This window comes from Chiloscyllium plagiosum, chromosome 20, assembly GCF_004010195.1.
Source record: "Chiloscyllium plagiosum isolate BGI_BamShark_2017 chromosome 20, ASM401019v2, whole genome shotgun sequence".
Taxonomy (NCBI): domain Eukaryota; kingdom Metazoa; phylum Chordata; class Chondrichthyes; order Orectolobiformes; family Hemiscylliidae; genus Chiloscyllium; species Chiloscyllium plagiosum.
The window spans coordinates 4598332-4622003 of record NC_057729.1 but is presented as its reverse complement, the minus strand read 5'-3'; the positions used below and the strand labels follow the sequence as shown (position 1 = coordinate 4622003).

At 38.5% G+C, this 23672-nt stretch overlaps 1 protein-coding gene across 4 annotated transcripts in view; it reads left to right on the top strand.

Moving 5' to 3' along the window:
- Nucleotides 1-23672, top strand: part of LOC122560002 (AP-1 complex subunit gamma-1-like) — a 138231-nt gene that overhangs the window by 80623 nt on the left and 33936 nt on the right. For all 4 annotated transcript variants that reach the window (XM_043710151.1, XM_043710150.1, XM_043710149.1 and 1 more), the window contains 7 exons: nt 2933-3013; nt 11648-11746; nt 13248-13303; nt 15439-15552; nt 19582-19722; nt 22335-22389; nt 22494-22616. In XM_043710151.1, the coding sequence (XP_043566086.1) occupies nt 2933-3013; nt 11648-11746; nt 13248-13303; nt 15439-15552; nt 19582-19722; nt 22335-22389; nt 22494-22616 (669 nt within the window). The remainder of the gene's footprint in view (nt 1-2932; nt 3014-11647; nt 11747-13247; nt 13304-15438; nt 15553-19581; nt 19723-22334; nt 22390-22493; nt 22617-23672) is intronic.

The following is a 23672-nucleotide window of genomic DNA, read 5'->3' as shown; positions in this document are numbered from 1 at the left end:
CTGTGACAGTACTAAAGGGTGTCATTTAGTACCCATCTGTCTTGATCGTTCTTCAGATGTAAATCTAATAATAATTGTTGACAAAATGCTGCAGCAGCTTGACTGAGTCCAATCCAGTTCCTATTCATGTATGTCTCCAGCAGAGCCAAGAGAAAAGAATTTTGTCTGCAATAACCTTATGTACCTTGGACAAAGATTTTTTTTATTATACCTTTTATTCATATGCTTTTTGTTCCAAATTTCAAAATGCTAATGGTCTTTTCTATAACTTTCAATGCACACTCTTTCAGGAAATGATGTACTCGCAAGCACCAGTTTGTTGAAGGTGTACCTAACCATGCTACAGGTGTTCCTACAAAGTATGGACTTCAGTGGTTTGCAGTAGCAACTTACTCCCTCCCACCTTCTCCAGAGAAGCTAGGGATGTATAACAAATGCTGCTCTTGTTGTGATTCACACATACCCCATGATCCAAATAATTTCATTGACTATGTTCTTTAATTTCTTCTTCTTCTTTCTAAAAGTTGACTTCTCAACTTTTGTTGCATTTGCAATCTTTGTCTGCCCTTATGAAGTTTTTTTTACATTACCTGGTATTTGTTAAACCTGCTGCAGCCGTGTGTTTGGTAAATTTCAAAATCACATTCTCCTGCTTTAGATCCAGAACAAAAGAGGGCTGAGAATTGAAGTACACATCTCTAACAGTTCCGTCTGAGAAATGGCCATTAAGTTATTTTTAAACAACTTTCCCGAAAGATATCTATTTAAATGTCTTCCTGAAGTCCAGAGACACCAGACCTACTGCTCACCACTCATTAACCTGATAGATACAAAGAACAATACATCAAAGGAACAGGCCCTTTGGCCCACCAATCCTGTGCTCATTCCCAATCCTTATTGCAAATAAGTAGTTCTATCCCTCTGTTTACCTCCTGTTCATTTGTCTATCAATATAGCCTTAAACCTCGCTAACATGCCAGCTTCCACTACATCCACTGGCAGTGCATTCCAGGCACTCACTACACATTTCTTCCCTAAACGTACCACTTCTTACCTGTACCTGTGCCCTCTTATCATTGGCCTTTCTACTCTGAGAAAAAGCTTCTGACCAACCACCCTATCTATGCCCCTCATAATTTTGTAGACCTCTATCAGGTCATCCCTGAGACTCCATCTTTCCAGTGAAAACAATAGAGTTTATCCACCCTCTCATCATACCCAAAACCCTGCAGACCAGGCAACATCCTGGTAGGCCTTCATTGCACTCTCTCTAATGCATCCGTATCCTTCTCATAACGCAGTGACCAGAACTGCAGGCAATATTCCAAATATGGCCTAACTAAAGTTCTATACAGTTGTAACATAATTTGCCAACTTTTATATTCGACTCCCCAGCTAATGAAAGCAAGCGTACTTTATGCCTTCTTGACTACCTTATCTGCTTGTGTTGCCACTTTCAGGATTCTGAAGACCTGAATCCTGAAAGTGGGGAGGCAGTGGCCTATTGGTATTATTGCTGGACTGTTAATCCAGAGACCTAGATAATGTTCTGTGGACTCTGGTTCGAATCCTACCACAGCAGATGGTGGAATTTGAATTCAGTAAAAAATCTGGAATTAAAAGTCTATTGATGACCATGAATCCATTGTCAATTGTTGTAAAAACCCAGCTGGATCACTGTGTCCTTTAGGGAAGGAAACTGCCATCCCTATCTGGTCTGGCCTTTATGTGACTCCAGACCCACAGCAATGTGGTTGACTCTCAACTGCCCTCTGGGCAATTAGGGATGGGCAATAAATGTTGACCTAGACAGCGATGCCCTCATCTTATGAATGGATATTAAAAAAAGTATACCCAGATCCCTCTGTATGTTAATGCTCTTAAGGGCTCTGCCATTTATTTTAACCATGCAATGTTTTTCCCACTGATTTCAATGATCAGACTTGTCTAAGACCTGACGATGGTCTTTACAGCTTTATGAGAAGCACCTAATTATGTCTACTAATGGCATCAATATCATGACCAGAAAATACTACCTTATGGAATGTTTTCATTAGAAATTTAGCTTGCATTTTTGTCTTTTAAATAAGGACTGTTATTAATAACTGACTTTTTAAGAAACTCATGGTTCTTATTTTATTTCAAAAAAATGTACACCGATTTTCAGTCATATTTTACTAGTTTGAATAGTGGTGCCTGCATATCTGTTTCCTTCCCTTCGGCATTACTTTACCTTTCCCTATCTTTGTCCTAATCTTCCATTTTTGTTTGTTATTTCTCTTATATTGCTTCTATCTTTCTAGATTATCCAACTCTTATTCTTCTTGCATGCTCTGCTACTTTCCATTCTTCACTTGACCCCTTGGTCCTATCCCCTCCTGCTCCCCATTTAATTTTACCAACTGGCTGACAGTTATGCACACCCATCAGCAGAGTAAGTTGGCGTCAGCTCCCTCATCATGATCAGCACTAAGTCTTCTATAAGTTAAGGGCACAGTTGCCAGAGATTATACTGTGAAATATCATCACCGGTTTCTGCTGCTCATAAGTTCCAATTAAAACTTCATAGTGTTGAATTATTGAACTCCACCCAGGGTTTGAATCCTCTTAAATGTTTGAGCACACATTCCTTATATGCAACCGCTCTATCACATCTAGTAGCTGTCGAGGTAACATTTATCAGACCTTATATGCAGACTTTGTGTGGTACAAATTTTCACTTGCCATTTTTTGTTGGAACCTAGATTTTAATTCTAATTATTTTGCTTTTTAGTACTTCTAAATATTTTTAATTTTTAAGTTTATTTCCCAGTCATATGTTGAGATACTTTAACTTCTGATTGAAATGTACAGTTGAGTATTGTCTATTCTGTTTCAGTGCCCCTGTGTTCCTTCAGATTGACATATTTTGTGGGGTTTTTTTACTTCGCAGGTCCAGATTTTAAGATTGTTGAGAATATTGGGGAAAAGTGACGATGAAGCCAGCGAACAAATGAATGATATTCTTGCTCAGGTGAGTGGTTTAATACATGAGTTCAGAGCACAGTGACAAGTTCATTTGGCAAATTATCTCTTGGGTATAAGACCAAAATATTGGATAAAGAAACGATCACTTGTTATTAATTGTTTGCTATGGAATTCTAGTCTTGCATTTTCAGGCTTGTGTTTTAATGACCTGTAACCTTGGTGTGAAAATTTACTGGGTTTTATTACAGCAATGCTTGAACATGACAGTGCCCTGCTCCCCAAATTGCAATGACTCACGATTTAAGCACTTCGGTTCCTGAAGTGCCGATACCAAGTACTATATATTCCTCAACACCCAGTTAAATGTGGAGGAACTTCCATTGAGTAAGCCAGAAATCAGTGTACTATCTGGCAGTCTCAACCTAGAGGCTTCCATCAGTTACCCCATGGCTTCATCATTCAATCTTGACCCAAATTGCTATCTTTAGAATAAAGGACCATAAGAAATAGAAACTGATGTAGGCCATTCGACCTTTTGAGCTTGCTCTTCCACTCAATAGGATCGTGGCTAATTCAGCATTCTTCATGTCCACTTTCCTGCATTTATCCTATAACTCTTAATTCACTACTGATCATAAATCAATCTACATCAGACTTAAATATGCACAATGCCCCACCACTGTCTGTGACAAAGAGTTCCAAAAACTGTTAACCCTCAAGAAAAGTCTCATCTCAGTCATAAATCCCTTTTTTGTGAGACTATGCCTTCTCGTCCTGGACTCCCCTCACGAGGAGAACATCTGCTCAGCATTTACTCTGTCAAGCCCCTTAAGAAACTTATATTTCAATTAGATCACTTCTCATTCTTGTAAACTTCGGTGAATGGAGTCCTAACATGTTTAGCTTTTGCTTGTAAGATAATCCCTCCATACTAGGAATCATCCTAGTGAACCTCCTCCAAAGAAATTATATTTTTTCCTTAAATAAGGAGACCAAAACTGCTAACAGTGCTCCAGCTGTGGTCTCACCAATACCTTGTACAGTTGGTATAAAGCTTCCCTACTCTTATACTCCAGCCCCAATTGAAATAAGGGCCAAATTTCCATTCTCCTTCCTGATTATCTGCTGCATCTGTGTGCTAGCTTTGTATTTTGAATGCAACTATTCCCAAATCCCTCTTGTGTTGCAGCTCTCTAGTTTTTTTACCATTTAAATAATATTCTGTTCTCCCTTCCAAAATGAACACACTTTACCATATTATACTTCATTTCCCAACTTTTCACCCACTTACTTAAACTTGTTTGCATCCCTCTTCACTTATTTTTGTATTACCTGCAAAGTTGGCAGGAAATACATTCACTTGCTTCCTTCAAGTGATTAACATCTATTATAAACAGTTGTCGTCTATGATCTACTAACCTCTGTAGAACTCCATTGGTCACGGTCACCAGTTTGAAAAAAGTCCCCTTATCCTCACTTCTGTTACCTGCTCATTAGCCGATTCTTTTTCTGTGCCGATATACTACCACCAATGCTATCGGCTCTTGTCTTACGACTTAACCTTTTGTGAAGCTCTTTGTCAAGCGTCTCCTGGAGGTCCAAATACAACACATCTTCTAGTTTCCCTTGATTTGAGACTTCCTCAAAAATCTCTAATAAATTAATCAGGCGACGTTTCCATGTCATAAAGCCATGCTAACTCTGCTTGATCGGATGATGATTTTCCAGATGTTCTGCCATTACTTCCTTAATAACTAATTCCAGTACTTTTCCAATAATGTATGTTAGGCTAATCAGCCTATCATTACCCACTTTTTGCTTATAATATTATAAACATCGTCAATTGGTTTTCATAATTCCAAAATCTTTCATCTAATCAGAATATTTTAAATATGCTTTTCATTCTAGTTTTTAAAGCCTTGCATTGCTGATTATAGTTTGGAAAAGCAACAGTCTTATTGCTAACAGCTCCCCAAAACTCAAGTATATTCAACGCCACAAGAAAGCCACGAATGCATCATTTCCACACCCACACATGCATGTAACACCACCCTCTGTTTACTGTACTCTTTATTCTGCCTATGATTTCCTACATTGTATTCTGCAGGACCTCAAACAGCTGCTGTGAAAGGCTTAATGTTTCTACATAAGGAAAAGAAATAAATGAATCGTTAGCAGTTTGCAATGTTTTGTAAATGTACTGGAACCTGCATTAATTCTCATTCATTAATAGAGGTAATTTCCAGTAATATGACTGGATTCAAGGTCTGACTAGAGGCAAAAGCCTATTTTCATCAAATTTGTTTCCAATTCCAAACTTGAGTTTTTTAAAGAAAGGCAAGTTATTTGTTGGCATGAATTAGCAGATGTCTTAATCCGATTTTATTATGTATCTACAAGAAAAAAGATTACATTTTTCCCTGGGTGCTGAAACTTTTATTGATTAAAATGGGACTGAGTTGCTTTGAAAGACTTCACTACTGAATAATTTTACAATTATTGGGGTCTTGGAGAAGCATGATGTTTACGGAACTTGAGATCAATCAACCCATGGTGTATCTGCTGGGTTTTTACTAGAGCAGGTGACCATTGTGTTCTTTAAACGAGGGCAGATAAAGACATCTGAAGATGGACGTTAAGGTGAGTATAGAGGATAACGTGTTTGGTCTAAAATTTCCACTGTGTGGAGTTTACATGGCGTAGATTAAGTTGAAGGTGCTGCTTCCATGCATGTAAATTTATGTGCTTCTAGACATTGTTACACTGTCCTGTTTTCTCTGTTTGCTCCTCTGCTTTTTTTCCCTTGAAAGATACACAGGTTTCTGCTTCAGCCACTTTGTGTAATAAAGCAGTTAATGTTTTCTCATCTCTCTGTAGCCGTGCTTTCTTTCTTACTTTGTCTTCTTTGATTTTAAATGATTTACTGATATCATTGTAGGGAAGGACATTTTCAGTGTTAAAGAAAAATTTGAGAATTTTTTCAACCTGCGTCCTTCTAAAGTATAAACCATTTGAGCTGAAATTTTGACTTTACCTGTATTTTTAAAGTACCAACTCAACTCCTTTCATGGAGATCCTTCAGCAGTATTATATTGATAGCAAGCCTGACAGTATCCTTATGCCTCCTGGAGTTCCTCCACTGCAGCTGAAGGGTGTGAATTCAGTCTCGGCTGAGGGCTGCCTAACCCTGTGGAAGTCACATTAAACCTAGAGAAATTGTGATTTAAATCTTATCCGTTTCAAAGCTACTTGCTGCCTGAGGTTTTTTTCCAGGACTCAAGCTTGCATTTACTGGCAACATGCCCATCTGCACAATCTTATGAGGAGGTGGTCTTCTAACTTGCTGCATTTCCACTTCATTTTAAAGGCTGTAAGCAGCTTCTGAGACTCTATGCCCAAATGGAAGGCACCTCCATCTTGAGGTGCTCTCTAACAGCATTTAAATTTTGTTGAACTAAATTAGAGCTGTATCTGTCAGATCACTACTGTGACGTGATAACCTGCAACTCAAGTGGGCCATGGGGGAATGGTATAAATATGGAAGATCTTGCAGGAGCCTGACAAACTAACTCGGGGACGCTTTGTCCTCAGCTAAGAGTCAAAAGAAAATCGTGATGTATGAAGTTAAAAATTACACAAGACCAGGTTATAGTCCAAGGTGTTTATTTGGAAGCACTAGCTTTCAGACCGCTGCTCCGTCATCAGGACAGCCACCTGTTGAAGGAACAGCGCTCCAAAAGATAGTGCTTCCAAGTAAACCTGTTGGACTATAACCTGGTGTTGTGTGATTTTGTAACTTTGTATACCCCAGTCTAACAGTGGCACCTCCACATCATTATGTATGAAATGCACCAAATCCTCAGGAAGCACAAATAAATTGCATTGCAGCTCCAACTTCTGACTTTCTTCAGAACTCAAAGATTGGTGAACCACTTCATGTGGTTTTATTCAGTCCTGCAGCAATAGCACCAGCACTAAAATTCAGATATCATATTACTCATTTGTGTGAAGGGCAGAACGTCTTTTGGGCTTAACTGCTGCATCCTTAGTACATGACGTTGAGAAAAACCTAACACAATTAAACAGAGCCAGCATGGTTTAATGAAAGGGAAATTACGTTTGACAAATTTGCCAGTCTTTTGATTTAACCAGCACAGTTATAAAAGGGGAACTGGTAGATGTATTTGAGTTATTAGAAGGCATTCGATAAGGTGCCCTAATAAGCGTTATTTCTCCAGATGGGAGTTCATGGATTCGGGGTAATGTATTAGAATTGGTATGAAGATAGATAAATCTCCTGGTCCTGACCAGATATATCCAAGAACACTGCAAGACGCTAGAGAATAAATTGCGGGGACTCTGGCTGATATTTTTGCATCATCATTAGCCACTGGGAGGTCCCAGAAGACAGGAGGGTAGTGAATGTTGCAGCCTTTCTCAAGAAGGGCTGCAAAGAAAAGCCTGGGAACTGTAGACCAGTAAGCCTAACATCTGTGGTAGGTAAGTTACTTGAGAAGATTCTGAGAGATAAGATAAATATGCACTTGGAAAGACAGGGTTTGATTAGGGATGGTCAGCATGGCTTTGTGCATAGGAGGTCATGCCTTACAAATTTTTTAGAATTCTTTAATGAAGTGACCAGGAAGGTTGACGAAGGCAGGGTGGTAGATGTAGTCTATAAGGATTCAGTAAGGTCTTTGATAAGGTTCCACATGGTAGGCTGCTCTGGAAGGTTAGATCGCATGAAATCCAAGGGGAGCTGGCAAATTGGATACACAATTGTTTTGATGGTAGGAAGCAGAGGGTAAATAGCGGAAGGATGCTTGTCAGACAGGAGGCCTGTGACTAGTGGAGTGCCTCAGGGGTTCGTGCTGGTCCCATTGCGGTTTGTTATCTGTATCAATGATTTGGATGAGAATGTACAAGGCATGATTAGTATGTTTGCAGATGACACTAAAATAGATGGTATCGTGGACAGTGAAAAAGGTTATTAGAAATTGCAGCAAGATCTTGATCAGCTAGGGAAGTGGGCTGAGAAATGACAAGTGGAATTTAATATACATGAGTGTCAGGTCTTGCATTTTGGAAAGTCAAATCAAGGTAGGAGTTTCATGTTGATTGATAAGGTCTTAAAGGAGTCTAGTGGAACAGAAGCACTTCAGAGTTCAGGTTCACAGTTCTCTGAAAATGGAGTCACAGGTAGGCAGGGCAGTGACAAAAACTTTTGGCACGCTGGCCTTCATCAGTCAGGGCATTGAGTGTAGTAGGTGGGAAGTTATGTTGCTGTTGTACAGGATGTTGGTGAGGCCGTGCTTGGAGTATTGTGTTCAATTTTGGTCACCTTGCTATAGGAAGGAATTTATGAAAGAGTACAGCATAAATTTACAAGGATGTTGCCAGGGCTCAATGGTCTGAGTTATAGGAAGAGGTTGGACAAGTTAGGACTTTTTTCTTTAGAGCATTGGAGACTGAGGAGAGATCTTTTGGAGTGTACAAGATCACAAAAGGCATGGATGGGGTTAATGCACTCAGTCTTTTTCACAAGGTTTGGCAATCAAGGGCATCAGTTTAAGGTTAGAGGGGAAAAAATAAAAGGGAACCTGAGGGACAGCTTTTTTACAGAGTGGAACACATATGGAATGAGCTACCAGCAGAAATGGTTGAGGCTGGTACATTAACAACATTTAAAAGGCATTTGGACAAATGCAAGGATAGTGAAGGTTTAGAAGAATATGGGCCAAGTGCAGGGAAATGTGGTTATTATTGGTGGATGTTTTGGTTGGCATGGGCACCGTTAGGCTAAAGGCCCTGTCTCCGTGCTGTAGGACTCTACGACTCTAATGGATGTAGTGCAATTGGAAGCTGTTCAAAAGAGTTTCTCTGATTCCTGGAAAGGGGGGATGGTCAACTTATTCAAAATAATCAATCTGGTTAAGCCTTTATTCATTAGAGTTTAAAAGCATGAGAGGTGATCTTAATTAAGCATGCAAAATTCTGAGGGGATTTAACCAGGTAGATTTTGAGAGGATGTTTCCACTAGTGAGGTGGTCTTGTGCTAAGAGACAAAGTTATGCAATAAGAGGACAGAGCTGAGATGCAAAGGAATTTCTTCACCAAGACGATAATAAATGTCTAGAGTTCTCTACCATGGAGAGTAGTGAAGGCTGGATCACTGAAGCTATTTGAAGAAAAGGTAGGTAAATATTTGAAATAGCAGGGACTTGATGGCTGTGCTGAGCTGTCACTTAGAGGAATTGAGGCCTGAGGCAGATCAGCTGTGATCTTGTTGAACATCTGAACTGGCTTGAGGGTCTGAATGGCCTGCTCTAATTTTGTATGTTTTTTTATTTTAAAATTGGATTTTGTACTGCTTTTTCAGATCTGCTGCATGGATTACAATATAATTAGAACCAATGCATCACAGCCCAGAATGTCCCATGTTTTACCCCTAATCCATTGCATGTTATCTAATCTAGTACTTAAAATACAACAATTATCCTCTCCAGCCATGGACTAAGGATTGGTTCCATTATTACTCTGTAGAATAGAACTTAAATGTTGCTAGAAAAAATAAATGCATCATTGAGGCTTTTCTTCTTGCCCAAGAACATTAAATTTTAAAGGAAGTGACAATTTATATTTTTTAGAATGGTGCTGATTGCTTAATAAGTGGTCTCTGGTTGAGGTATTATCACAGTGAATTCTGATATCGATGAACCGCTTGCCAATAAACCTCAGAATATTCAATGTAATTTCACTGTTGGACACCACTTGCTAAACAATTCTGCATGTGCTAATAATTGAACAGCAACCAATTTAAGAATGTTGGGCTCGCAATGTGGTTCACTTACACTTACTATAAGCTACATCTGTTCATTTGCAGGATTCTGTTATCTGCAAACACAACTAGACATTGCACTTTTTAAAATAAACAACAGGGAGTAAGGCAGCCCCCACACTATGCTTCAATCAATCGAAGTCAGCATGTTTTTTAAATGTAAAAACAAACATTTCAGGGAGAACTGTTTTCTGGTGTAGTCTCTGTCGTAAGCCTCATACAATCTGTGCCCTTTTCTTCAGTATAAATTGTTATTCCCTTTGAAAATTAATATTCTCGCATCTGTCCTGATCAGTGTAACATGAAAAACTTTGACAGTTTTTTTTTAAAAGGTCCAGGTGCATAATTCTTTGAAGTTAATGTCAAATCTAGGGTGGTTAAAAAGGCATTTGGTATGCTTGCCTTGATTGCTCAGACGTTTGAATATAGGGTTTGGGACATTATGTTGAGGTTGTACAGGACCTTGGTGAGGCCTGCTCTAGAGAACTGTGTTTTAGTCGCCCAGTTATAGGAAGGACGTTATTAAGCTGAAGAAGGTTCAGAAGAGATTTCCCAGGATGTTGCCAGGAGTGGAGAGTTTGAGTTATGAAGAGAGGCTGAATAGGCTGGGACTACTTCCACTGGAGTGTAGGAGGTTGAGAGATGACCATTACAGAGATTTGTAAAATCATGATAATATTAATGGCAGGTGTTCTTTCCCATGGGTGAGGGATTTTGAGACTCTGGCATATTTGTAAGATGAGTGGAGAAAGCTTCTAAAAGGACATGGGGGATAGTATTTTTTACACGGTGGTTCTTGTGTGGAATGAACGTGCAGAAGTAGGATGAATACAGGTAAAGTTAGAAAATTTAAAAAACATTAAGTACGTACACAAATAAATGTTTGGAGCGATATGGGCCAAACACATAGGCCAAAAACTGGTAGGTGGGACCAGTTTTTAGTTTGGGATAATGATTGGCATGGACTGGTTGGACTGAAGGGTCTGTTCAGTATGTTTCCATGTTGTATGACTCTGACTACAAATCTATCACTCAATACTTTGGTTTCCACAATGGTAAGCTCTGCACAAAAGTGTGCATCTCATCATTGAGTGAGAACAGGATCAGGCAAAGCTGTAGCTCTGTATGACCAAATAGCCTTTCAGCATTTCCAGTGATGGCACAGAGATGAAGGATTGAACTTGGAATGTAGTGGAGAGCAATCTCTTCAAGTGAGACAAAAAAAAGGGGAAAGAACTTGTCTCTGGGCATTCCTTATTTTCCATATTAGAACAATTGCAGTCTTTTAGGGAAAAAATCTGTTAATTGAGCTTAAAAGTTCTGAGGAATCTTTGTTTCATCAGCATTCACAGTTATAGGCTTTGTTTTAATAGAATAAAAATATCTTGGAAAAGCATTTTGGCATAATTGATAAAGCCGTTTTGTATTGAAGTATTATAGAATGAGCTTTTCTTGAAATGGATGCTGTGAACCACTCTGGGAATTTTTTAGATTAGAATTAGACTCACGAAATATCTGAACTCTGAGGTTGCTTTGTACAAACAGGTTTTGATACTGGATTCAATTTAGTGAGGTTCTGATTATAGTCCTCTTCCATCCTGACAGTTCAGTTTCAAATTGTTTGCATCGCATCATTATAGGTAAAACTTATTGTGGAACAAATAACAGTTTGTTTAAAATGACCACTTCGTTGACATGATGAGATAATTCAACAGTTAACACTTGAATAAATGTAACACACATCCATATCCTGCAAAATGTCATCCCTTTCTCCTAATTTATAAAGTGGACATGAATTTAAAATTATGGTAGTTTTGTTATATTGTGGTGTTTTCATTTTAGGTTGCAACCAACACTGAAACCAGTAAAAATGTAGGCAATGCTATTTTATATGAAACTGTTTTAACAGTGATGGATATTAAGTCTGAGAGTGGATTGAGGGTAAGTGATATTTACTTGTTATTAAATTGAAATTGTTCTGGAATATTCTGAAGTAAACCGACTTGAATTATTCTAACTGAGTAATGATCCAATCGTATTGTCACATTTATAGTTGTCAGGCCTCTATTACCATCGTGATCCTGGAATACATGGTTTTGTAAAAGAAAAGCTGATTTTTCTAGTGACCCTTGGTCATTTGTTAACAAAGCAATAAAGATTCTAATATTGATTCCAATCCTGTATTAATTTAGCTGAACTCAGTTGGCATCGTAGTTGTAGTAATACATTTGACCATGACATCACATGTTAGGGGTAGGGAGACCTCAATCAGCTTTATTACTCTTATTCCTGTATGATGTTTGTACTAGAGCATGTAAGTTGATAAATAATGGTTCATTGAATTTAGCTATGATCTGTTTACTAACTGTTGGGCCATGCATGTGACGTTTGGCTACAGGCATAAGGCATTCAAACCAACTGTGGAACTGTTGGCAGCAGCAGTGAATATGTGAAGAGGAGGCTTCTTTAGATATTGCAGAGCATTTACAGTTCACTTTGATCATTACACACAATCCCACTTTGTCTTCCTGAATGGACATACTTAATTTCAGTTCCTTTTTGCAAGTATTTAATGTATAATTGTATGCAGAAGACTTCACAGCAGTAGGCAGTGACTGGATCGAGCAAGAATTGTGGCTTCAGTAATATCTCAAAACTGACTTTTGATTATCATCCAAAAGAGAGCAAAGAAAATAAACAGATTTATGTTTCAATAAAGTGTTTGTAGATATTTTATTTTCTTTAAAAAAAAACTGTCATTCACAAAGGTGCATGGGATTGTTTGAGAGTGGCAGGATGCACATTTCTACCATGGTTCATCACATTGCCAATCCAGGTAGAAATATCAGCATTCTGCATCAGAACAGATGTTCCCACAATAGAGGAGGCATGGCATTGATGTCATTATTCCCACCTTGCCCTGGAAGTACCACCAAGGGTCTTCCTTCTCAACAAAGAACACAAAAACATAGAAGTACTGATGAAAATTACTTCTAAAGCGTGAGAATAATGGGCTATTTGTAAGAAAAGAAACTCTAAGGCAGCATATTTATGGGGATATTGAAATTCAGAATTTTCAAATTTAGTCCCCATTTGAGGTTAATATTATAATAATTGCTACATACTATTTGCCTTTTTCCTAGCTTATTCCCCTCCTTTGCTAATGGGGGAATGCAATTCCATGGGTGCCAATAACCATCCGATACTTTGTTGTGATGAGTATTTTCAAACTAATCAAACTTGGATTCTGCATTTGTGGAATTTAGAAGTGCTTGCTCAGCAATACGAGTCAGTGACATCACTTTCAGGGACAATAGTTCTGTAAAATACATAGTTGTCAGAATTGGTTAAGCAAATAGTTAGTTATTGATAAGTCTGTTGTTTATTGAAATGTATTTCTGTTAATTTTGTAATAAGTGAAGTTTTGTTTGTTTTTTCTTAGGTTCTAGCTGTAAATATTTTGGGTAGATTTTTATTAAACAATGATAAAAATATTCGGTAAGTGTTCTTTCAAAATATGTTGACTATAACCGTTAGCTCTGATTTGGAATCTAGTTTCTCCTGGGTAAAACTAGTAATGGGAGCATTAATCCTGTGCCATTCAACTTCGATGTATGTTGTCAAAGTATCACATTTCATGCATGATTGCCAATAATTAAATATTTAAAATAATTAATTAAAGGTTTCATTTTAATTCTACAGTGACTTGTAATTCTGCTTATCTTTCAATAATGAAATGATAAAACGGAAAATAATAACATGACAAGGTGATCCATGAGAATTCAGTGATATTATAAATTCTATAAATTGAGATAAAAATCAAGTGGCAGATATAAAATATGTGTTCAGTTTGGCCCTCTTTCTGTTTCTGGTCTTGTAAATGATGTATTAATTACATTGACTTTTCCTTTATTAATTTAACTATGTCCAGAAACTTTTCAAATGTAACTGCTGTTGCTAGCTTTTTGGTTAAGCTTATGGACAAATGCTATAACAAGAATTTAGGAGGCATTTAAGTATGAAAATGGCGTTTTGTAGATTATTCATGTGTTAATCTCATTGAGACACTGGAGAAGTTTGACAGTTTTAATTATTTAATCAATCTGATCAAAGGTGTTAGTAGACATTTCTGAAGAGGTAGATTTAATTTTTTAAAGTGTTTTTACTTAACCTATTTTCTCCTCATGCTGTTCAGAGATGTTGTTACACGCCTCTGAACTAGCTGGGACTTAAACCCAGGCCTTATGGTTCAAAGGTAGGAATACTACTGCATTGCCACAAGAGCACCCTCTTGACGGTTCTATGGCAGAAATATTGAAGCATGAAATCAGTGTGCATGATGTTACCTTGGAAGGCAACAATTTTGAAACTGATACAGCCTAGAATAAAGAAAAACTGATATCTGTGCAAGAGTGTCAGAGTCAGCAGCATGGAAACAGACCCTTCCTGTTGAGAGTACCTTCCTCCACCACTCTCTCAGGCAACATGTTCCATATTTCTTCACCCTCTGGGTGAAAAAAGTTGTTTTCCTCCACATCCTCTAACCCACTTACTGCTCACCTTAAACTTGTGCCCTCTGATTTTGCACACATCTGCCATGGGGAAAGATTGTAATGATCTGCCCTGCCTATGCCTCTCATAATTTTGTATGCTTCAATCAGCAACCCATCAGCTCCCCCTGCTACAGGGCAAACAAACCCAGATTATCCAGTCTCTCTTCATTCTTTTCATCCCTGGCAACACCCTGGTGAATCTCCTCTATGCCCTCTCCAGTGCAGTCATGTCCTTCCAATAGTGTAGCGACCATAACTGCATGCAGTGTTCCATCTATGGCCGAATCGATATTTTATCATATTATAACAAGACTTCCTTGGTCCAATATTTCACGTTTTGGCTGATGAAGGCAATCATTCTGTAAGCCACCTTCAGACTGTCAACTGTGCTGACACCTTTAGGGATCTGTGAAATTGTACGGCAAGATACCTTTGTTCCTCGGTACTCTCCAGGGACCTATCACTCTAGCCACTGGCCACCATTCTCTCCCCCCCCGGCTGCCATCCAGGTTACATTCTGGGCCGCTGACCCGCCATCTCCCCAAGGCTGTGGAACATACAAATCTACGTCGACTGGTTAGGTCGACCAGCCTATTATTTTGTTATAAATTGTATAAGACAGTATGGGCTTCTATTAGTTGTGTAAACACAGTTGGGTTCTCAATGAGCTTATTACTTTCCACTTAACCTGTGGCTCCATGCGTCATCCTGAAGGGAATTAAAAGTTCACTCTTGTTCACTTTTGATAACTACAGTGTTCAAGATGACCTGCAAAATTTATTTCCCTTCATTATGATAAGTATGGGACACCCAGAACTAAGCTTTGTTTCCTTGAAGAGGTTGAATCCAGGATAATGCTGAATTTACTGTAACTCAGTAATTTGGCTTCCAAGTATTACCATGTGGATTTTTTGTTCCTTTTTCAGTCATTCTCACTCTCAAGAGACAAAAGTCTTGTTCCTATATTTGACCATGTGCATGTTTTGTGGGGGGATACAACTTCTTCTTTCTAAACTAATTTACTCTCGTGCCAGTAAATATGTAACTTATGCTAAAGGCTTTTATTTTTTCCCTCTAAAGGTATGTTGCATTGACGTCATTGTTGAAAATGGTACAGACAGACCACAATGCAGTACAGAGACACCGGAGTACTATCGTGGACTGTCTAACAGACCTTGATATCTCCATTAAAAGGTGATGGCCATGTGATTTCAAAAGCAGAACTTGATCTGTTGATAATGGGGCAATTTCAGTTTCCCCGCCAACACAGTCCCTTATAGGCTGCTGTTTCTCGGTTTCAAAGAGAGAATATTTCTGCATTTTAATCTTTTGGATTGTGTGATGATATCAGTTGGAAATTTTTCAGTTCACAAAATATTATCTCAGCACGCGTTTTCTTTTCTCTCTATTGTAGTTGGTTATATTCCTCTTGAAATAAGAAATATAATTTTTTTCTGTTTCTTTTCCTTCTGCTCACATGTATCTCCAAGATGGCTTTCAAAAACTTCACTCACACAGCTTGTTGCCCAGACTGCGATTGTTAACAGATTACTTACTTTTTGAGGGTCTCGCAAAACACTTTACAACAGGAGTAATTGGATATAACTCTATTCAGACCCTGGCTAATTTCCATCTACCTTGATCAGCTTTGGAATACTGACTTATTTTAGTGCACCTTTAAAAGTTGGCTAAGTCATTAGAGACATGAAATTTAACCTGACAGCTCCTAGATTACGTGGCTCAGTTCCACCCTCTCTTTACCACTAGATAAATGGAGATAAGTAGGTTATTTGTGGATCTAGCTAAATTTCTCTAACCAGTTCCCAGCAGCAGTATACAGCGATGTCTATACTTGGTTTTGTAAGCTTGCATGTGGCCACATTGGAGCACTCCAAATGTTTTCAGTTTATTAGCTCACTTTATCTGCCATATTTTCAATCAAACTTTTTTATAAATCAAAATGCTTATCATTATAAATCTGATTTTCCTTCATGACCTCATCCCACGGGATATCAAGAATATTTTTTAAAAAGAAAAATATAATTTTACACTACAGAAAACACTTGCAGTCTTTCTATCCCTTTATCAATTAAATATTTTGCTTATTTATTATGCTGGTGCTGTCTGATCGAGCCAGTATCTTCACCACTCACTACTTAGATATACAATAGACCACGCTTCAGCAAGTTTCTCCTCTGCCTCAGCTGTATACTCAACATTATTCAAAATTCACAAGTGTGTAATATACAACTTTGCAAACCAGCCAGCACTCTAGTAAGTCCTGTAATTTTTTTGTCAAATTTCAGGCAGTGTTGTTTGAACCCACAGGTTTAGCTTAGGCAAAAGTCATCTTGTGTAACATCTCCACAAACAATAGATTTTAATCATTTCAATTTGGACTGAGGACAAACCCTTGTGTCTCCAAATTCAGCCAGTGGAACCAAACTCCCTGATTTTCTGTGATCTTTTAAATTATAACCATTCTCTCAAGATCACTTAGCAGATTTCAACGTCACGTAGCCATTCTCTCAAGAGAACAAAAAATTGTGTTAGCTGCCCCAGTCACCTTATTACTGAGAGTTCCCTATCCAAGGACATTTTAGGCATGTCAGTGAAGCTTTCTTTGCAAGATTCTGTAAATATTCAGAGGGGTCCAGGTGTGCCATCTATGCAGTACATTTATGAATGTAAAGCTCCTCAAGCTTTCCATTCTTTCCATGATTTGGAGATGCCGGTGTTGGACTGGGGTGTACGAAGTTAAAAATCTCACAACACCGGGTTATAGTCCAACAGGTTTAATTGGAAGCACACTAGCTTTCGGAGCGACACCCCTTCATCAGGTGATGAAGGAGCGTTGCTCCGAAAGCTAATGTGCTTCCAATTAAACCTGTTAGACTATAACCTGGTGTTGTGTGATTTTTAACTTCATTCTTTCCATGGCAGAGTTAACTTGAAGGCCTATCCACTGATTCCTTCAGAGAAGGAAGGTGTGGAGAAAAGACCAAGTGGATGTGCTTTTAGGTCATGACCTACCTCCACCCTGCCAAAAGCTTGATTCTGACAACTCTTGAGCAGAGCTCGTGTATTGATTTTTCAGAAGACAGCATTAGCATTTCAGGACCCGTGACCCTTGTCCTGAACTACTCCTCCGCAGATGCTACCAGACCTCCTCCGTTTTTCGAGCAATTTCTCTTTGTTTCTGATTTCTGGCATCCACGGTTCTTTTGGCATTTTTAATGATATTTGGAGAGATTAGAGATATCTTTCTTGTTAGTGCTCTAGTGGGTGTCTGTGAAATCTGTAGTTTGCTTACTGTGAGAGGTTTAACCAATTTGAGATTAATCCTCTATACCATCTATTTTGAGAAGCTTGTTGATGGTTTGCTATTTGGAGTTGCCCTACAGGACAGCAAATATGTGGACACAAAACAGAGTTAGCTTTTCAGGTCCAGTAACCCTTCTTCAGAGCTATCCTGTCCACAGATGTTGCCAGACCTGCTGAGTTTACCCAGCAATTTCTGTTTTTGTTTCTGATTATTAGAAATGTATTTGTACAGTTGATGAACAAGAATCTGAACAGTCTAGAAAAAACAAGCTAATGGTTCGAGGCAGTTCCCAGAGATCCAGAAATTTGTAGATTATAGGGAAAATGAGAACAGCTGCACTGGGTGTAACAAAGCTTTTCTTTATGCTTTACTACAGATAAGGTCCGTTTTGTTCTTCACGTGGCATGCGTCAACCATGTTTCATGATTAAATCTATCCAATCTACCATGAATTTGAGATTCTTAGTTTCCATTTAGATCAGAGCAAAACTATGACAGTTGCTGCTTCTCATAACTCAAGAGAAGTCGATTGTGTGTAATTCTGTTTGGGAGAAGTGCAATGCTGACTTTTGAATACAGGTTGTTCTGCTATAATGCATGTTTCATCAGCGTGAATTGGCTATGATGAGATTGACAAGTTGTGGATGTTATTTGGATAGCACGAACTTTCTACTGAATGGGTGAAGCGATTTTCTATTAGGGATCATCTACAGCACTGTTTTCTATACCTGTTTTTCATAGCATGATTTTCTAAAGTGCGAGATTGCAGAGGAGCACAACTGTCAAGTTATACCAGAATGACCTGTATTGTACATGGACATCCTGGAGGCAATTCTTTCCACTGTGTGCAAGGGATAAATATCATTCAAAGAATGAAGTAGATGCTACAAGGTCCTTAAATGATCTTAGTTGCTTTGTACTTATTCAGATGTAAGTTTATGTGAAATTGCCGCTTAATTGGGTGCAATAGAAAAGAAGCCATATTAATCAATTTAACTGGCATATTCGGTCTGTTTCTCCTGATTTTAAGATGACACCAAATCTGTTTTGGAATTCTGTCAAAATTGTGAAAATTTCATTAGAGAAAATTGTAAACTGCTTCTAGTGATAGGGCATTTTACTGATTTGATTTATTTATTGTCCATGTATCTTGCTGCAAAATAAAGTGCTGTATAGTGTCACCACTCTCTGGCACCACCTTAAAACACAGAAAAATAAATCAAAACGTAGAATATAAAGGCAGAAAAATAAAAGAAAAGTGTTCAAATTTACAGTCCTTCTTGGGAAGTGCCCAGAGACTAATTCCCTTTGTCAAACAGCCGCCACTAGAACAAAAGTTGCCAGTTTTCGGTGCCATCTTGCCTCCACAACGTCCTCGCTGAACCTCACCGATACTGACCCCCCGATGCCGCCAGGTACTGCGCCAACCCAAACTCAATTTCATGGCTGCCTCCCTGAATCTGCCACCAGGCACCTAAACTCAGTTCTGCTGCAGCAGCCATGAGTTGGTGCTAGGACTGCCTCGTCAATGCAGAAGTTGCCAGGAACCCAAATTCACTTCCACCACCAAGAGTCTCTGCTGGGCCCACTTAAGTTCACGCTGGGCTCACTCGCTGACAACAATGACATCGCTGCAACTGAATTATTCAACAAAAAGTAAATAAAGGGGGGGAAGAAACAAAAGAAATCAGAAAGAAAAGAAAAGCAGATAGGGCAAACAAGTCCCGGGCTCAGAAGCCCTACTCCATCACCACCTTACTGGATTATCTTGCCTAAAGTCTTGTTAAGATCTGTAGTTATTTAACTCCTGTGATAACTAACTTTAGACATTCTGAATGGCAGTTATATTTAACTTCAGACCAATTTTAATGCAAATCTTCTGATCTCTGTCACATGAAGGCGTGCAATGGATCTGTGCTTTGCTTTGGTTAATGGCAGCAATGTCCGAGGAATGATGAAAGAGCTGCTCTACTTCCTGGACCATTGTGACCCAGAGTTTAAGGCTGACTGCGCTTCTGGAATATTTTTGGCAGCAGAAAAGTAAGTGAAGGAAAATTACACCTCTAAACAGAATCCGTGGATTTGTTTTGAAAAGAAAGTTCCCATTTTCTTTTATATCAACCTGATGTACTCTCACAATTGGGATAAAATTTGGAATGTTGATTTGTTTTTAGTCTATAGCAGTCACAGTTCATGTTCAGATTCTCTGTGCACAGAAAGAGCCAGAAGTGGTTTTAAATGTCTCTGGATCCCCAATTATAAAGGCAGAATCATCTTTATAATTCTCTTGCTGCAGACATTGACCCAACTGCCGTGAATTATCCTCACGGAACTAGTCAATTCATAACGACTAGAGTTTTCAAAAACTACTCTTGATAAAGCGCTTACTAATTACAGACCTCCAGTAAACATTATTTTATCATAACTCATAATGTTATCATTGCTATATCTTGGAAAATTGCATTTACCTCTCTGAAAATCTCACTGAACTCTTGAAATATCTCCCCATTCTGAGACAGTAGAAAACTCACAAACACTCAATGCCATGTTTGGATTTGAAACATGAGCAACACGTGACATTTGAAATGATTTCCTTTCAGCAGTCACAATATACATTCTGCAACATTTCATTCTTGATCAGTAAATTATACAAGTCCTTCTGGGAACTTGTGCTACAAAGAGCAACAATGCTCGCTGGCTCACTGCCTTTTCCCCATCCTCTGATATTGTATCACCAAACCCGAACACACTGCACACTACCCTTTACGCTTCACTGCAATTTTCCTCCAGATGAAAATACCACCAACTGAAAGAGGCCAAGGAATCCAATTTAATGCTGAGAAGATGTAGAAGAGCAGTCAAAACTGATCTGATGCACTGTTTGTATGGATTTTGTGTGAGAGAATAAGGCTGCTTTCATGAAAGTATAATCTATTCATCTTTAAAGCAAAAATGCAGAGTAAATTCTTGAATCATTGTTCTGCAACAAACCTTTGCATTCAAAAGTGAGCACTTTGTGTCAGGTAGTATATTTTGTTGTATAAAAATTGATAAGTGCATCTCAAATCACTTGGGCTTATGTAATAATTAGTAACTGCGGTCAACAATTGAGTCATTCCATTAGGTATATGTAACAATGAGATTAAACAATTGCAATAAAGAAAGCATTATACAACGAATGTTTGTTATTAAAGAAAAACAAGCACACACACAAATGTTTGGCTTTAAAAAGATGTATCATTTGGATTTAGTTCTGTTTTCCAGTTCTGTGCCATTGAAATGCATAGGGGAAAAGCAATTGTGACGACAAAATTAGAGTCACATTGCTTCAGTGAAAAATAAGGTGTATTTTTTTGCAGACCTGCCATCTCACACACACACACACACACACACACACACACACACACACACACACACACACATCTAATGCAAGCTGTAGCTTAGATGGCTGTTGATTGTGATCTGGTGTTTAGTCATAATTCCTGCCATTGTATAAAAATCCGCCTTCCACCAGACTCAATATGGACTAGCATTCATTGCATTGCAAAAGAAAAAATAAGTAGGAATAGAATAGAATAGGATAGAATAGAATCCTTACAGTGTGGAAACAGGCCATTCAGCCCAACAAGTCCACTCAGACCCATTCCCCTACCCTATTACTCTACATTTCCCCTGACTAATATACCTAACCTACACATCCCTGAACACTATGAGCAATTTAGCATGGCCAATTCACCTAACCTGAACATCTTTGGACTGTGGGAAGAAACCAGAGTACCCAAAAGAAACCCACGCAGACATGGGGAGAATTGTGCAAACTCTACACACAGTTGCTTGAGGCTGGAATTGACCCTGTGTCCCTGGTGCTGTCAGGCAGCAGTGCTAACCACTGAGCCAGATCTTTCCCTCCCTGCAATTGGGGAAATCCAAGGACTTGGCACACACCTGAAATTAATTCTCTGCCACAGTAAATTCTGTGCTGAGGGGTGGGGTATGGGGTCTCTTGTGCAGTGGTAATGCCCTACTGCTGAGCTAGGAGAACCTGCTTCAAGTCCTACTGCCTCCAAAGGTATGTCATAACATCTCCGAACAGGTTATTTAGAAAGTAATTAGTCCTGGAATAAAACTGGAATTCTGTGATGGGAAAAAAAAGACATATCAGTGCCAGCTCCTTGAATTTCTCAACTTGTGGACCAGCTAACAAGCTGAATCACTATCCAATCCTCTTGGTTGTGAAGATTTGGCTTACAAGCGGCCTATAATGTTAAGACATTTCCCTACAATTATTGGTATTTTACTTGAGTATTTTGTCGAGGTTAGAGCCCATGTTCAACTTAATTCAGTTGCTTTGAAGATAACTAATTCCCAAACAGACTGCCTTTTTCTTTGCATTTCCAAATTGGAGACTTCTTAATATGGTACAGAAACAGCTTTCCCTCCCTCTTATGTAGAGGTGATACATTCAGATCAGACAAAATAGGAAAAATGTTGTGAACAAAATATTAACTTAAAGTCTAATTGAAGTCCAAATGTTGTATTTATATTGGATGCCACAGTTTTTTGTCGAGTATCCACTGCATTATTTTCATTTAATCAACTAAACCCAGGAACATCATGGCTAATTTCCACACTATGGGTGATGTCTTTTCCAGATATGCACCAAACAAGAGATGGCATATTGACACCATCATGAGAGTGCTCACCACTGTATGTATCACATCCCAGCAATTGCTTCCAATTTTTGCTGTTTTAAGTTGTGAGAATGTTAAGAGTAAGTTTCACTGGTGCAATATTTTCTCTTCTCCTAACAGGCTGGTGGTTATGTCCGTGATGATTCTGTGCCTCTGTTGATTCAGCTTATCAGTAATGCAAACTCCCTTCATGCATACATTGTACAGAAGCTTTATCAGGCTATACGGGTGGATATTTCGCAGGTAGGTAATGAGGATGAAACAGCTACATTGCAGAAATAATGGTCAATCTTGGATGAGAGTGAGCATTAACAATGGAAAATTCAAATGGATTGATGTAAGCGTACTTGACTTTAAAAATCTAAACTAATAATATCTAAATGTAACAAGGAACATGAATTTCTCTAATAGCCATCAAGCACTGGAGCATGGCGTACAATGTGCTTGCTTCCATTTCAGTTGTCCACAATGAATGAATGTTATTCTGGTTGATTCAGAAGGCATTTGGTTAGCAGTCATGGGTAGCATTGCTTCAAATGTTTAACTCTTATAGCTAATCAGAGGTAACAAAGAATGCATTGCAAACATTGTAAAATGCAATGAGCTACAAAGGAACATGGTGACCAAGTAATAATCTCTGTTAAAATACTTTGTCTAAATCTAAGCAATAAAATAGTGTTCGATAAAATTAGAGAACTTGATTAAGCTTCTCAATAATACAAGCTTGGTTAGCTGCTTCTTTACATGTTTGGTGTTGTTTTGATTTTTTTTTAAATGGGATCTCATAGTTACTCGATCTGTGATGACTTGAATATCATTGGCCATTTCATCTGGAAGGAAAGGTGTGCATTCTGTCTGTGGATGAATATTTCAAATGTCAGTATGACTGGGAAAAGTACTGAGACACACCCAAGTCCATGTTAGTGTGGTGACTGTGGAGAGGGATTTCATTGTTTTTAAAAGTCTGAAAAAATACATCACATTTCCCAGGAACAATTAAGCCACAGATTTGTTTTGTATAAGGACAAGTCTTCAATTAATCATGCAACCAGAAAGACACAATGATACCTGCACCATGGAAAAACTATGGAAATGGGCTTGTTGTAACGGAGTTAATTATCGGCTTGTAATCCATCGATGTCGATTCCAGGGAAAATGCTGGAAATGTGATGACTGCAGCGGAGGTTTCAATTATCCGTCATAACTGGAAATCCATCTGTACAGTCCTGCTTACCCCAGCACCATGGAGAAACCATGGGAATGTGAGGGGTTTGAGGAAGGATTCTATTATCCATTCCA